Raw genomic sequence first — 14,127 nt, 5'->3', positions numbered from 1 at the left:
TTCACTGAATTGAATTGTGTTCCTGTTTCTGATGATGCTGAATTGTTCATGCAATATATTGTTGGTTGTTTTTTTTTTTTTTTTCTCCTCTCCCATCTATAAACTTTTTGATCCTTACTTCAAAGTAAGGATGTGAGCCTCGGGATAGACAATCACCTATTAAGACATTTCCAAACAATTAAAGTCTCTTCCTATTAAGGAACAAACAGCCGTGTAAGAGAACTGCAGCAGAGAACAAATGGTAAAACAGATTCCTCAAAGCAGAGGGAATGAGTGCGTAAGAGGTCATGTCACTGGAGTGTGTAACAAAATACCAGATCTGCTAATAGATAAAGGCAGCCTGCAGAGGCAGGGCAGCTCCAGGGGAAGGGTGCTCAGCAGAGATAAGCCTGGCTAAGGGAGCTGGAGGGTGAAGCAGACTGTGCATAAAGGAGAGGCCCCTGTGAGGGCAGGAGGACTGCTTGCTGGTAACCCAGCTCCCTGGGATAACAAGGTTATGAATGTGGTCTTTAACACTCAGGGATGCATCCGCAGCTCGCCATGAGGAAGAAACAGTACCTATCAAAACCCAAGCATGAGAGAAGTAAAGCAAAAAGGAGGAATGAGTACCTACCCAGAGGAGGCTGCACCCTAGCAGGGAGTTTTGTGCATAGCAAGAAACCAGGGCAGAAGGTGCCCTGGATGTAGCCTGTGTGTATGAAGAACTCAATTCCCACGATGTCCTGGGTGCTGAATCATGTCAGCAACCTGGCTGTGCTGGGTGCTCTTTAAGAGCTCAGGGATCAGGAGTGTGGATAAAGTCTTGTTACACTAAATTTCACCATTTCGTTATTTTGCTTGGGACTCAGTCCCCAGACAGTGTTACCATTTTATTTACCTTATACATAATTCAAGTCCAAAAGCCTGTGCTTTTTGAAAGAAAGGAGAAACAAAAACCTGGCAATATGCAGGGAGGAGAGAGGGAGAAAAAATACCAGCAATTTCTCCCAAAGTTTCAGTGAAGCATTTTATCTTTACAGTTGAAAACTATTTAGGAGTGCTTCCCCCACCAGTGGAAGAAAGTCCAGTGCCCACAGTCACAGTGTTGACATCATGTTCACACACACAGGAGTCCCATAGGCCAAGTGATGGCAACAAAAGAGGCTGTGTGGAACAAATCCCATCTGTCATCCAGCATGAGACATGAATCCCGGTCACAGCTGAAGCAGTCTCTACAGCGACATTCCACTTCGCTTCTTTGAGTCCTTCCGTGCGATTGGACTGAAGGATAAGATCTCCTTGTAGATATGTTCTTGAAAAACAGAAGAAGAACAAATAATGAATACCTCTAGCGTTCATCTCCTATTGCAGAGGTCACAAACGAAACTTCGACCATTAACCGTGTGCAGAGAGAAGTACAGCAGGTACAAGCTGGGAGGAAGAGATGAAGTACAGATGGGGGAAAAAATGGAATCTGAAGAGATGGCAGCAGAAGGAATCTCTGCTGAGTCCATGACAGTAAGAGCAAGGAAAGGGAGATGAATGCCATCATCAAGGCGTTATTGAGTGGCTGCAGCTGAGCTGGCCTTACTCAGCGTGCTCACAGGAAACAGAAAGGGGCAGGAAAGTCTGTGCTATGCAGTGTCAAATAAAACAAACTTCTTACTTTTCCATTCTTCTATTGAAAGCTTTTCATGCTCCAGAGAATCATCGTAGGACTGTTGTGCCTCTGTCTCCTCCTCAATGTCTCGGAATTGATCGAAGTACGGGTGGGCTAATGCTTCTGTGGCTGTAAGGCGCTTCTCCACATCCAGCTGCAGCATCTTGTCCAGCAGGTCCACTGCTGTGGGAGAAGACAGGAACATGCTGAGTGGGTACAGGGCAGAACAGCCATCCTGTGCACAAACCCTGAAAACAATAGGGCTAGCGTTTCCACTAAGACATTTCCATACCTAAAAACAAAACAAATTCCTCAATCTGGCCAAGGCAGCATGGAAATCTGCAAAGTTTGCCAAGCAGTGGCCACAGGTAACTTTTACTAAGAGAAGTGGAGGTATACATTGTGCAGAGGTAACAAATCAGCCTCAGATAGACACTGCTGCATGGATAGACTGCAGGAATGTGAACGGCAAACCATTAACTTCACGATGTTTTGCAGCTTCAGTCATTTGCTTTCACTCTGACCCCTGCAATTCAAAATAGTCAATTCTCAAGCTATTGCTTGAATAATCCATATAGAAACCTATACATCCCTGGTAAACAGGAAGGCAGGAAACTCAGATACTGACTGGTCTGTCATCCCTGTTCCATCTTGGTATTAATAGCTTAATGCTCCCCTTTTAGAAGAGGTTTTCTCTTATCTACTTGGGGAAAGAGCCACTTGGAGATCAGTTTTTACCCTGAAAATAGCACATTTCAACTGCCTGTTACGTACTGAAAGGTGCTGGTGTTCAACAAACAGCTGCAATCTGAGCTGAACTCTTCCCGCAGGAAAAGATTTATTAGAGTGAACTGTGGGGCTCTCTCATACTTCATCGAAACCTGTGATGCTTTGGATCTGGGGCTGGGGAGACATTTTGAGTACTCTGAATCATAACGTCCTCTGCTTTGCTACAAGCAGCAAGCTCTGAAAGCTAACATCAGCCAAAACTCATCCCAAATCCTATACCAAGTGGAGCTAAAGGTGTTGTACCGCTGCATGCAACTGCCCTAATCCCACGATTTGCTTTCTGTGACCTAGACATCCTGTTGTATATAGCATATGCTTCCTTCTGGCTTGTTAATACAAGAATGTGAAGTTTACCTCTTCCTTTTATTTTACACACTGTGCCATTTTAAAACTAAAAACAGAAAGGGAAGAGGTAAATGGCCACTAACAGCAGAACACTGACATTGCAGTGCCAATAAAGGACTGTTTTAATTCAGGTGTATTTGCTCTGGGAAGGGCAACCTCCTGCTGGGATACAGCCTGCAAGGGAGGAAGCAGTGAGAAGTTATGAAAAAGAGGAGCAACAAAATTGCATTTGTGGCAGTCAGGCCAACTCATTTTCAGTTGTGAGAACTTGTGAGAAATGCTCAAGATTACTTACCCAGAGGATTGGCTTTGGGGAAGAGCACAGACAAATCCTTCTTGGGCATTTTTGGAAGAGACTTGATATAACTTTTAGCCTAAAAGAGAAAGGAAAGCAGAGCACATGCATTTACTGCAACTGGACAAGTATAAGGGGGCTGTAAAATAGAGCTCTTGGGTCTCATTATTTAGGAGAAGAGAACAACAAATTATCTCACGTCACATTTTAGTGGCCAGCTTGTGAGGAACTATTTTTATCACTTGGGACACAGAAATGCTGATGCTTTAAGAACAGCTGAGCTGCAGAATAGAGGCAGGAGGTGCAGCACCAATTCCTCACCCAGCAGCCCTATGATCCACACCAGTTCTCAGTGACGAGCATTGAAGTCAAATACATCAGAGGTGTCACTGACAAAAACGTTTTCCCTGATGATGGGAAAGACTGCCCCCTCTCCTGTTCACGGTGGCTGTAACAGCAGCACATGGCCCATCTGCTGCGAGTTTGCCTCTCCCCACCATGCCTTTGGCAGCAAGACCAGAGTGGCCACAGGGCTTCCTTACCGCCTTGTCCTCAAGCTTCTCCACAAAGTCATCTCCTGGATGCCCCGTTACTTTCAGGATCTGAGTCAGCTGATCAAGGTCTGGCGGGCTGTGTTAAAGATTATCCACCTGGGAGCGAGCCCTGGGCTCCACCCAGCAGCTCAACCTATGGCTGTGCGCAGGAGCGTCCCAGGAGCAGCAGCAGCTCTGAGCAGGCAATGATACAGACCTGCAGAGCCACACAAACTGAGACTCTGTTTGCATCCTCTCTTCCTAGGATGCAGTCCTCATCAACAGCGAGTTCTGTTTGTACCGTTCTACTGAGGTATATGCCCATAGATTTGAGAGTATGGAAGGGCTTGGGTATAAAACGAGGGGAATTCAAGGTTAGACTGCTGATATAGAGAGTACGTGGCCAACAGAGGAGGTGCACTTCTAAGGGTGTCTTGTCCCCCTTCTATATTCTGTTTTCCTCACCAAAAAGACTGCACTGATCTCCTGTGATCATCTCTTAGTAAACTAGACCGACACTGATTTCCCTCTGAAGCTGCATTCCTAAGGCTCTCTCACACATGCCAAGAATTGTTACCCCTCTGAGGGAAAAGGTTTCGTTTGAAAGGATACAGTCTTTTCCTTTAAACAGCGTTTTCCCAGTCAGCATTTCTGCCATGATGCAACCGATAGACCAGATATCCACTGTTGGGAAGAAAGAAGGAAAAATTTAAAAAGAGTAGCTTTTTAGGAAAAAAGGATTGCATGAGCTGTTGCCTATTTTTTCAGTCTGCAGCAGGCACCCATTTCAACTTCGGTCCCATTTTCTGCCCTCCCCAGTTCTTTCCATGCTGCTAAAATCTTTGCTTTCATCATTTCCCACAGGCACCAGCTGTGACTTGCTCCATGTCAGGGGACACTGATTACAAAGAGCAAAAACATTTGGTAGATTAGGTGGGATTTGAGCCAGGCATGACAGAGAGGTCTTTGGGTTTGTCACCAGACAGTCACACAGCTGAAGCAATGCAACTCACCTGTCTGGTTGTAATGCATCCAGTTCAGAATGACTTCTGGAGCTCTATACCAGCGTGTGACCACATAGCCTGTCATTTCAGCATCAGCATGTCTTGCTAAGCCAAAGTCCAAGATCTGCAGCTCACCAAAAGAAGAGGGAGAAGGAAAGGCAGGAAAGAATCAATCAATCAATCCTACAAGCAATAATCTGCTTTCAAATGAAGCAGATCCAATCAGATCGGAGCGAAGCTCTGTCTGCACCAAAGCCACCCATGGGATGGTTCAAAGACCTACAAGTTTGTCTTAATTCCACTGCAAGTTGCAAGCCAGCTGCAGAGCTGGTTGTTCTGCCGAGACCCTGCGGAGAGGATCTGCGTCTTGTGCTGCTACCTGGAAGGTCACTTCCTTTGAAGCTTAAGTTTAAACTCTATGAGATTTTTTTTTTAATGGACTTGTAGAAGGTGGAGGCCAAGGCGTGCTCACAAGCCACTATGACTCACCATTTCCTATAACAACACACGGCAGCTGACAGGAGATGACCTCTCAGTTCTGGGGATGAACACGGCTTGACCCAACCTTTACGGGCAACAGAAGCCCCTCCCAGTAATATACATTACAGAAAACAAATGGGAGACTGTCACCCCCTCTGAGCTGTAAGCAATCTCTTCAGAGATATACTGAAAATAACTTTGTCTAGAATCACAGCCATTATGCCTCAGGGTCTAGCCAACAAGAACCAAAGGGTAACTGGGGCTGTATCCAGTTATCCTTCAGGGATAGGGATCCACCTAACACCCATATGGCTCAGTAGTATTACATTAATTTAGGAAGTCATTGGGAACTTCAGTGCAGCCAGAATGACAGTGACAGGATGTTCATTCCAAGGCCTGGGCCCTGATTCAGCAAGTTGCATAAGCAGGTGAATATTTCCTGCTGACTACAACTGCTGCGTAATTCAGCTCCCCAGATTGAGCTGTCTGGGGAAGCACGATGACACCTACACGCCAGCATTCCTGCTTGTGGAGCAGCTTATGAGCACTCTGACCTGCTCCCTGCATTTTTCCTACCTTTAGCTGGCAGTCTTCATTCACAGCCAGGTTGCCTGGCTTCAGGTCCTAAAACAGATGAGACCAGAATAAGTGAGATGTTTGGATTTGCAGTTCATCAACGCGAGCCTGAGTCAAGTCTCAGCTCACCTGGGATGCTTTCCCATAACATCCTGAGCCCAGTGCCAATACAGCAATACTGTGTAGCTTTAAATTGCAGTGACTTTTTTTTCCTTAAACCATTTTCACTCAAAAATCATAAAGTGCTTCACAGCTTGCCAGCAAATAGAGCATTTCTGCTAAATCTGAATAAGCACTGGCTACAGGAGAGCAGCAGAGCCAGAGAGAATTCAGAGCACATGAGGCCATTAGCAAAATGATGTTTAGAAATTTGCTATTTTTATGGCCAAGCTACATTTCTCCTAAACAGACAAAATCAGAGTATTGGTGCATACGAACTTACCCTGTGGACGATTCCAGCAGAATGAATGTACTGCAACAAAAAGAGAAGCCACGGTGTGGTCACCAGCAGATAAGAGCATTTTCTCCAGCGGAGAAATGAGAGTTCCAGAGAGGAAGTCAGTGGGAACGCAGTGCTGGCATTCACTGCGTGTCCCAGAATATGAGCCCACAGTAAAGCCCACAACCATAGGAGAAGCAGTGGCTGATGAGGGAAAGCTACCTGAGAGCAATCTGAAGCGTCCAAGTGCATTTCTGACAGCTTTTGCAGTTACACTGCTGCTCCAAAGAAGCAGCATAGAGCAGAAGGGGGGTATGGGGCAACAGTGCCTCAGAGCAAAGCTAACTAGTCTCTTGAAACTATCAAAACAGACCTCTGGACTACAGACAGAGCTGGGGTCAGTTGGATGGCGTGAAAACTTTGATTCATTTTTTCCCCCATGGTTTAACATTTGAAACAACAATTTCATCATTAAACCAAAACTGGAAATCAGATTACTGTTTCAAACACCGATTGCGACTTTTGCTGCACCAGTTAGACCAATGGCATTATTCTCCCCTTGCTTTACTTAAACTCGAGGTAGCAGTGATGAGGGGAAAGGTGTTACTAGCGTGAACTTATTAACACTCAGAAACCACAGCTCAAAACTCCAGGTGGAGGGTGTTACAGAGGGCAATGTTAAGGCATTGCCTGTGCATTTCAGGGTTTGGAGTGATTGCTTTGTCCTCCCAAGGGCAGCTAGAGAAGTACATTTCTTGCTCACTGTGTTGAACAGAAAATCATTCCCTCCATCTTCTTCACTGACAACCCAGGTGAGAAATTCGGCAGGAGCCTCACTGCTCCTGGTACTGCAGAATTGCTCAGGGTTTTGGCAAGTCAGCAGCACAGCTGCTGTCACAGAGAAACCACTCCAAGCTCTACAACTGATGGAAGCTTCCATGCCTGTTGACTAGCATGAAAGGACAGCCATTTGGACTGATGTGTGCTAGAACAAGAGTCATTCAAGAGCAAATCCCTGTTTCTCAGTGTGTGCCATTAAAACAAACAAAAAACAAACAAACACCCAGAAAAACAAATCTTCCCCAGACAGGGGTTGTTGCTGTGGTCAGCCCAGAGATGACAAAGCAAGACCAACTGGAGAGGAGTCACCAAGTCCAGTGGTGTTTCTGCAGCCCCACCTACCTTCAGCCCTTTCAGCATCTGGTAGACCAGGTACTGGATCTTTTCATCACTGAATTCATGTCCCATGATCTTTTGTAAATCTGTCCGCATGTACGGCATCACCAGGTAGCTAAAAGGCAGTAAGACAAAGCCCTGAGCCTAGAAGAAAAGCACAAGGAGCCAGGCTGGCCTTGTTCTTATTTTTGTTGTTGTTTGGGTGGTTTGTTTTCCTGTGACTGTTTAAATCAGTGTAACTGGGGCAGGTGGCTGTGGCTGTTCCTAGCCAACTGCAGCAATGATAGGATTCTGCCCACTCTGAAAAGTGCTCTTTCTCCTCCCGTCAGATCAGACACATGATATAAATTAAGATCTTCCAAATCATAACAACCTCAAATTAGTTTAATTTTAAATAATAATTTTCAAATCCATGTGACCTTATGTCCACCTGGCAGCAAAGTGTCATGTGCAGTTTTACAGAGTCTTTCAAAGCTGCAGCACTGGCTCCCAGATTTGTAATATTCCTTGGCCCTGCCTTGGAAAACAGCCTGTAGGTTCCTTCAGCCTGCCTGCTGAGGCCGCAATTAGCAGCAGTAACATCTCAGAACCATCAAATGGTTTTTGTGCAGGCTGCCAAGTATCAGCCAGCAGCCGCAAACCTGGAGGCAGGTGCGTGCTGCCCAGGGATGAGGAAGTGAGAGGAGCTTGTCTGACCTGACCACCAACACCAAGGTGAACAGCCAGAATCAAAGCGAAAGGAGAATGAGATCTCCAAAGTTCAATTACTGTGTGGACTGGTGAACGCCACTTCTCCCCATTCTGGATACAGCCTCTAGATTGTGCCGTGCATCAGCGTGGCTCACAAGACACATCATGCACCATGGAACAAAATGCCTCAGGTAATTTATGCTGGTCTGTCTATCCCACGTTCTCCCAGCTGTGAACAGGGCATGCCATCTGTTCACGTGGGCCTTTCAGCTACAGGAACTGCTTATGATTCTCCTTGTTATTTTTGGGATGTCTGGCTTTAGTCTGTCCCTTCTCCAATTCGCATTTTGAACTGCACCTCAGCACGATCCATCGTGCTGCTGCAAAGCCTGCATGTGTGGTGCTCAACAATCCAGCCTAGGCAAAGCAACACAAACTCCACACTTACAAGTCTTGAAATCCATGGTAGGAAGGGGCGGAGGTGAAGACATCGAGCAGCCCAATGACCTGATAGACAAGAGAAGCCCAAACATAAATCTAGAAAGCGTTTGCCTTGCACGTGAAACTCAGGTAACAGCTCTCCACCAGCACATCCGTGACTGAGAGCTCTATCTGAGGAATGTGAGGACTCCTCACTGTGCTGTGCAGCTACTTTTCCCCTTACTAAGACACAGGAACACCCATTACACATCTGCCTGAGCCGATGTGGCACCAGCTGGGCAGCAGTCAGGCCCTGAGACTGCTCCCCATGGCAGATGTTGAGACCTCTCAAAGGTAAGGTGCTGCCACTAGAGTCGGCACGCACCTAGGGGAGTTCCCCTTGCTTTAGCAGAAACAGTGAGTAATGCATGCTTACATTCTCATGCTGCATTTGCTTCAAGAGTATGAGCTCTCTGTATGCTCTCTTGGCAAAGATCTCTGTCTGGAACGGGCGGCACAGCTTCTTGATGGCCACTTTCTCTCCTGTCTTCTTGTCTATGGCGGAACTGTGACAGACAAACACAAACCAGTTTCCACACTGCAAATGTGAAAACGTTTTTAACAAACTTTGCAACACCAGATCACTTTCCCTCTGAGAAAAGAGCTAATGCTGGACTTCCCCCCGAAAAAGGTTAAGAAAAAAAAAAAAAGGCCTCTTGATCTCTCTGGGTTGGTATTGAAACTCAGTGGGGCTCACACGCAGAATTTCCCTTTACATGATGGGCTGTTAAAGCACTGCCCATGATTTCAGGAGGACTAAGAGGACTAGACAGGACAGAAAGAAAAGCACTAGTGCCAGTCTTTACTCCCTTTAACACTTGCTTTAACCTGTAGCAACAAGATGGAGCTAACAGAGCAACATTACACAAATGGTTGAATGTCAAAATGAGTTTTAATTCTGCCTACTCCTCCTTTAAGTCATGGAGAAAAGGGAATAAAGCAATTTCCTCTTTGCCACCTGCTTGCAAGATGTTGTCATTGAAGGTATGTCAACATTCTTCACTGTATTCCAGAGCAAAGATGGGATGTCACACTGAAAACAACACAGACTGCCGCAGTTAGTTCCCCTGCAGCCTTCTGTATGCTTCTGTATAAAAGCAGGTATGGCTGCAAATAAGGTTTGTTTCATGAGCTTATGAAGACATGGTACAGCCACCACAGCTGGAGACGTGCTATTCCTTCTGAGCACGTTGGCTGTTTGAGGTGGGTGGAATGATCCTGTGACACCCTCTCTCTCTCTCTCTGAGGCTCTTCAAGGATTCTCACCACCTAACGAAGAGATGTGCGATCCATTCCCACTGCAGACCCAGGCTCCATCTGCTCCTCCTTCCTCTGGGCACCAAGTCCAGAAAGGGCTGTGCCATAAAGCTGCAGAACAGAGGCACTGCTCCTGAGGCCTGCAGGGCCATCACTCGGAGGCAAGATTTTATGAACAGAGTCGACAGGAAAATGCCCATCTGTAACAATGCAGTCAAAGGGTGCGTTTTGCTGGGTCTCTGCTGGTAGGGCAGAGATGCAGTAGGATAGGTGGGAACATCCACTCAGCACAGCTTCCCCTTTGGTGCAACACCAAGGAAGGGTTGTTATACTTTGGTGCAAATCTCAGGAGCCTGGCTTTCTCTGATTTCCAGCCACCAGCAATTCACTGTGGTATAGCTGCCAGAAGTCCAGCTCACCAGCAGCTCTCACTGAGTGAACAGATATCTCTGATGCCATCAAGCAATCAATCTTCCCCCTCGTGGCTACTGAGGTCCCTTATGGTTGCTCTGAGCTATCACTGATGAGAGCAGACATCCTTTGAGAGCTTCGGTGCGACTGCGTTTTTGTAATGTATTCAGCTAGAAAAGGCAAAGGGAGCCACACCAGGCTGTGAAAGCACTGAAAGTGACACTGAAGAACATCTCAAGAGGAATGGAGAATTTTGTCTCAGTTCCATTAGACCTTTAGCAGCTGCTGGCAGAAGGGCAGCACAGTTCTCCAAGCCGTGAAGGAACAAAGAGGAAGGATCCGGCACCACTCAGTCAAACACAGAATTCAGGGCAGATTTCCCAACCTCCAAGTGCCAGCTCTTACTGCCTTCCCAGTGTCTGGCCTGCAGAGCACACATCCAGCCCCACCACTCCACGCAGGAGCTGGAGCTTCATTCCACTCAGCACAAATGGAGCTACTTTTGCCTTTGCCATAAGGCACAGCCCAGAGGAAACTCTGCTGCTGCAGCCAGGAGAGCCCACGGCGTTCTTCCCAGCAGAGATTAAGGAGCAGCTGGAAGCTCAGGATGACACCAAGGCCGACCTCGAGGTGAGGTCACGAGTGTACCATGAAGGTTTCATGGGTAATTGTGGCACATTGCACCCAAGGGACAGGGCTAGGGGCATCAGAAAACTTCCCCAGTTACCGAATCACTGCAGAATTAACAGGGAAAGAAACAAGCCCATGCTGGCCTCCCAGAATTTGTTTCTCAGCCCTTATTTGTTGTTCAAAGATGTGCAGAAGCTGTCAGCTCCAAATAGTGCTGTGATAGAAAAGCTTCCCAGTGATTCCCAGCAGAGGACAGCAAATCCCAACTGCACAGCAAAATATCAAGTTAAGTGTTACCGGGTTCAGAAGGTATCTCAGGACCCAGCCTTGCACATAAGCAGAAAAGTGGGGAAGGAAACCTCTGGTCCCCATTTGTATCCTGCAGTGCACTGACAGAGCCCCAACTTCAGCCAGGCAGTTTGGGGATTCCTCTGGGACAGCAAGAGGGGCTTTGCCCAACATCCAGGAAAGAGGACACACTCCATTCCTTTTCCTTTTTACCCTAATATGCAGTGAGGTTCTGTTTAGCTACTGACAATGGGCTGCTTCAGATTTGCCCTTACTAAAAGTCACCAGCCTCCTCAACTCACCAGCATAAACAAAATGAGACCCGACTTTTCTGCTCGCTTTCACTGTGGGTACCTTTGTCCAAGTAACTAATTAACAGCACCTCTGCTGCTCCCTTGTCAGCCGGGATTTGCCACCAGCCAGGAAGTCCCGGTCAGCTGCTGCCTTACAACAGGGAGCTGGAAGCAGCACTGTGGCTGTGCCACCCAGCTCCATTCCCCCACGACACAGCATCAGCTGCTGTAGCTCTGCCCACTGCTTTGTTGCAGCAGGGCCCAACTCTTCAGCTCTCAGATATTCAGGTGTTTCCCTCTTCCTGCCAACCAGATCACTCCCTTACCCTGAGAGGTCCCTCTCAGATCTGAGGCCATCCCTGCCTGCAGGACACCCACAGGGCTGAGCCAGACACGACTCTCCCCATTGCCTGTCAGGGTGACCGCAGGAGGCACAGGATCGTTTTTAAAGCAACCCTTCGCGGTGACCGAGCGGAAGACAAACCGCTTCCATCATACACGCAGAGTCCCTTCATCGGGGGTGCTGAGGCACCTCTCACCCCCAGCCCTCATTGCTCCCCCTGGGCCCCACTCACCAGACAGAACCGTAGGCCCCAGAGCCCACGGGGTGCAGGGAGATGTACCTCCTGGGCAGCTCCCAGACGGTTCTGTTCAGCTCCTGTCTGTAAAAGCCTCTTCTCCTTGCGATGTTCATCGCCCGGCGGCTGCGGGACTGCCACCCACCCAGAGTCCTGGCGTCTGGTGGTGCCCCTGGGATGCGACCGGGACACCCTGCACTGCTGAGAAGGCCTGTAGCGAGTTGCCTTCTCTGCTTTCAGCTGTTGTGAGCGAGAAGGGACATGTCTCACAGCCCTCCTCCCTCCGCCTCCACATGGCGGAGATGAGGCATCAGGTTTCCAGACACGCCTCGGCCGTGTGCAGGTATTTCTGGGTGCTCCAATAGGCGCCCAACGCAGACGCACCTGCAGCCGCAGGTGGGACTTCGAGGACAGAACGGCTGCCACCCCCAGAAGTGCCATATGGGGCTCACGGGCGTCTCATGAGATCGCCGGTGGGGTGAGTAAGGGTGCATCAGGAATCCGAGGTCATGCCTGGCGTAGAGGACAGGTTACCGTGCCACAGCACCGAGTCAGCGCCGCAGGGGAGGAGAGCTCCAGGACAGAGTCCAGGGCATTAAATTCACGGAAGAGCAAGGGAGCAGCGGGGATTTCCTCCGTGGTTTCCCAGCAGACAGGCGCAGAGAAGGCTGTCTGAGCTTCACTTCATCCACGTGACTGCAGTGAGACGCTCAGGAGTTGCTCCGAGATGGGACCACCCTGGGAGCTGCAGGTGCTGAGGTCTGGGGGGTCCAGCCTTGTTTCTGCAGCAGTCAGTCCCATCGCTCAGCACCCAACCCACCCTGCTGAGCAGAGGCTCAGCACCCTGCTTCGACTACAGCAGAGCTCTGAGGGCGCACCCTCCCTCCAGAGGAAGTGACTAAGCTACGCCTGAGGAGACACGCTCCGCCACCACTCAGCTCTGCTCCATCCCCTGCCTGACGAATGGGACTTAGGGAAACACACTACTACAGTTTTAGGGAGGATTCATTTTACCTGCTTACAAGCAACCACGGCAACACGTTTTAGAATTGGCACACGCATTCTCCAGATAGCAGTGGTAAGGCCTGCAGTTCTATAAAACAAGTCAGGCTCTGCGTTACTGGCAGCATTTTAACATTGCTTATACACACACGTGCAAACAAACCCCGGCTCTAGCAACAGCATAGTAAGGAGACAAAACAGAATGGGCTGGGTTCTATAAATACACCAGTGAGCAAGAGGAGTTTCAGCCAGAACTGTTGGGACAGGAGCAAATGTAACTCATCTGTCACCTCATGAGCATGGAGAACTGTTGCTCAACTGCACACACACAGCTGTCGACACATGGTTCAGGAGTTCTGAGTATCTGGGGCACAGCTGTAGTTAGATGAGTTAATTTAAGGCTTCCTATTTTCTTTACATTGGTCTAAGTCACTTTTCCCTAATTCACTTCTCACTGAATTTAATGTCTTTTGCTAATCAACGTATATTGTAACCAAACACACCTCAGGAATTTTGAGGATTTGGGATTTTTCTCCCTAGAAGAAGTGACAAACCCCATCTAGGATTTATTTATTTATCCTCTTTCCTCTCCATTTGCACCACAGCAAGCACCCTTTTCTTTGTGCCTCTTCAACCCAACCTCTGTGCAGCACTGCAGAGGAAGACAGAGAGTGCAGTAGCAGTTACCTGACTCGGATCAGCACCGACTGCACTGCTCTATCACAGCCAGCACTGCAGCACTGAGGCTTTTGTTGGTGTGATGAACACAGCTTTATCCAATTATTCCTCTAATTGTCCTTCTGATTGAGTCATGCTGGCACACAACAGCAGTCAGAAAATCCCCACTGAGGCGAGTCACAACGCTCCTGCTCCCTCTACCAACTGGATGACAGCTGAAGACAGAAACAAACCCACTCATTTCTACATGGCAGACATCTGCAACCAGTGAGAAGTCCCAGATCCAGGCAAGTCGCAGAACTCTCATTTATTGCGTTGAATTAAAAACAAAACAACAGCTTCCCTAAGCTAAACAAAAACTACACGTACTTTTACTGTCCAGTAGTCATGTGGACTCCAGGCTAGGTCTGTACTACGGAAGCCACGTGCGGGGCCCATGGACATGAGCACCGTGCTTGCAGTTGAGCAGCATTACCCACCCCTCCACCGCGCAGGATTCTGTACAATGAGGGAGGAATTCATCTCACTCCAAAACCGTTTGTTC

The 14,127-nt window shown here is 48.1% G+C and overlaps 1 protein-coding gene across 3 annotated transcripts; it reads right to left on the bottom strand.

The window, feature by feature from the left end:
• Window positions 1-58: 58 nt before the first annotated feature.
• Window positions 59-14,059, bottom strand: MAPK13 (mitogen-activated protein kinase 13). Of its 3 annotated transcripts, XM_048925659.1 has the most exons (13): window positions 13,953-14,059; window positions 11,901-13,798; window positions 8,823-8,952; window positions 8,415-8,473; window positions 7,283-7,391; window positions 6,104-6,133; window positions 5,662-5,709; window positions 4,615-4,729; window positions 4,214-4,285; window positions 3,611-3,690; window positions 3,069-3,147; window positions 1,646-1,822; window positions 59-1,291 (listed from the first exon to the last, which is right to left on the bottom strand). In XM_048925659.1, exons 2-13 carry the CDS (start codon window positions 12,017-12,019, stop codon window positions 1,212-1,214), a joined length of 1,098 nt encoding a protein of 365 aa, XP_048781616.1. In that variant the 5' UTR covers window positions 12,020-13,798; window positions 13,953-14,059; the 3' UTR covers window positions 59-1,211. The 3 variants fall into 3 exon arrangements, with proteins under 3 accessions (XP_048781616.1, XP_048781615.1, XP_048781618.1); XM_048925658.1 differs by having other exon boundaries at window positions 11,901-14,059; XM_048925661.1 differs by having other exon boundaries at window positions 1,646-1,819; window positions 11,901-14,059.
• Window positions 14,060-14,127: the final 68 nt, after the last annotated feature.

The sequence above is a fragment of the Lagopus muta genome, chromosome 24 (genome assembly GCF_023343835.1).
Source record: "Lagopus muta isolate bLagMut1 chromosome 24, bLagMut1 primary, whole genome shotgun sequence".
Lineage (NCBI taxonomy): Eukaryota > Metazoa > Chordata > Aves > Galliformes > Phasianidae > Lagopus > Lagopus muta.
This window is presented reverse-complemented; position numbering and strand designations above follow the sequence as displayed.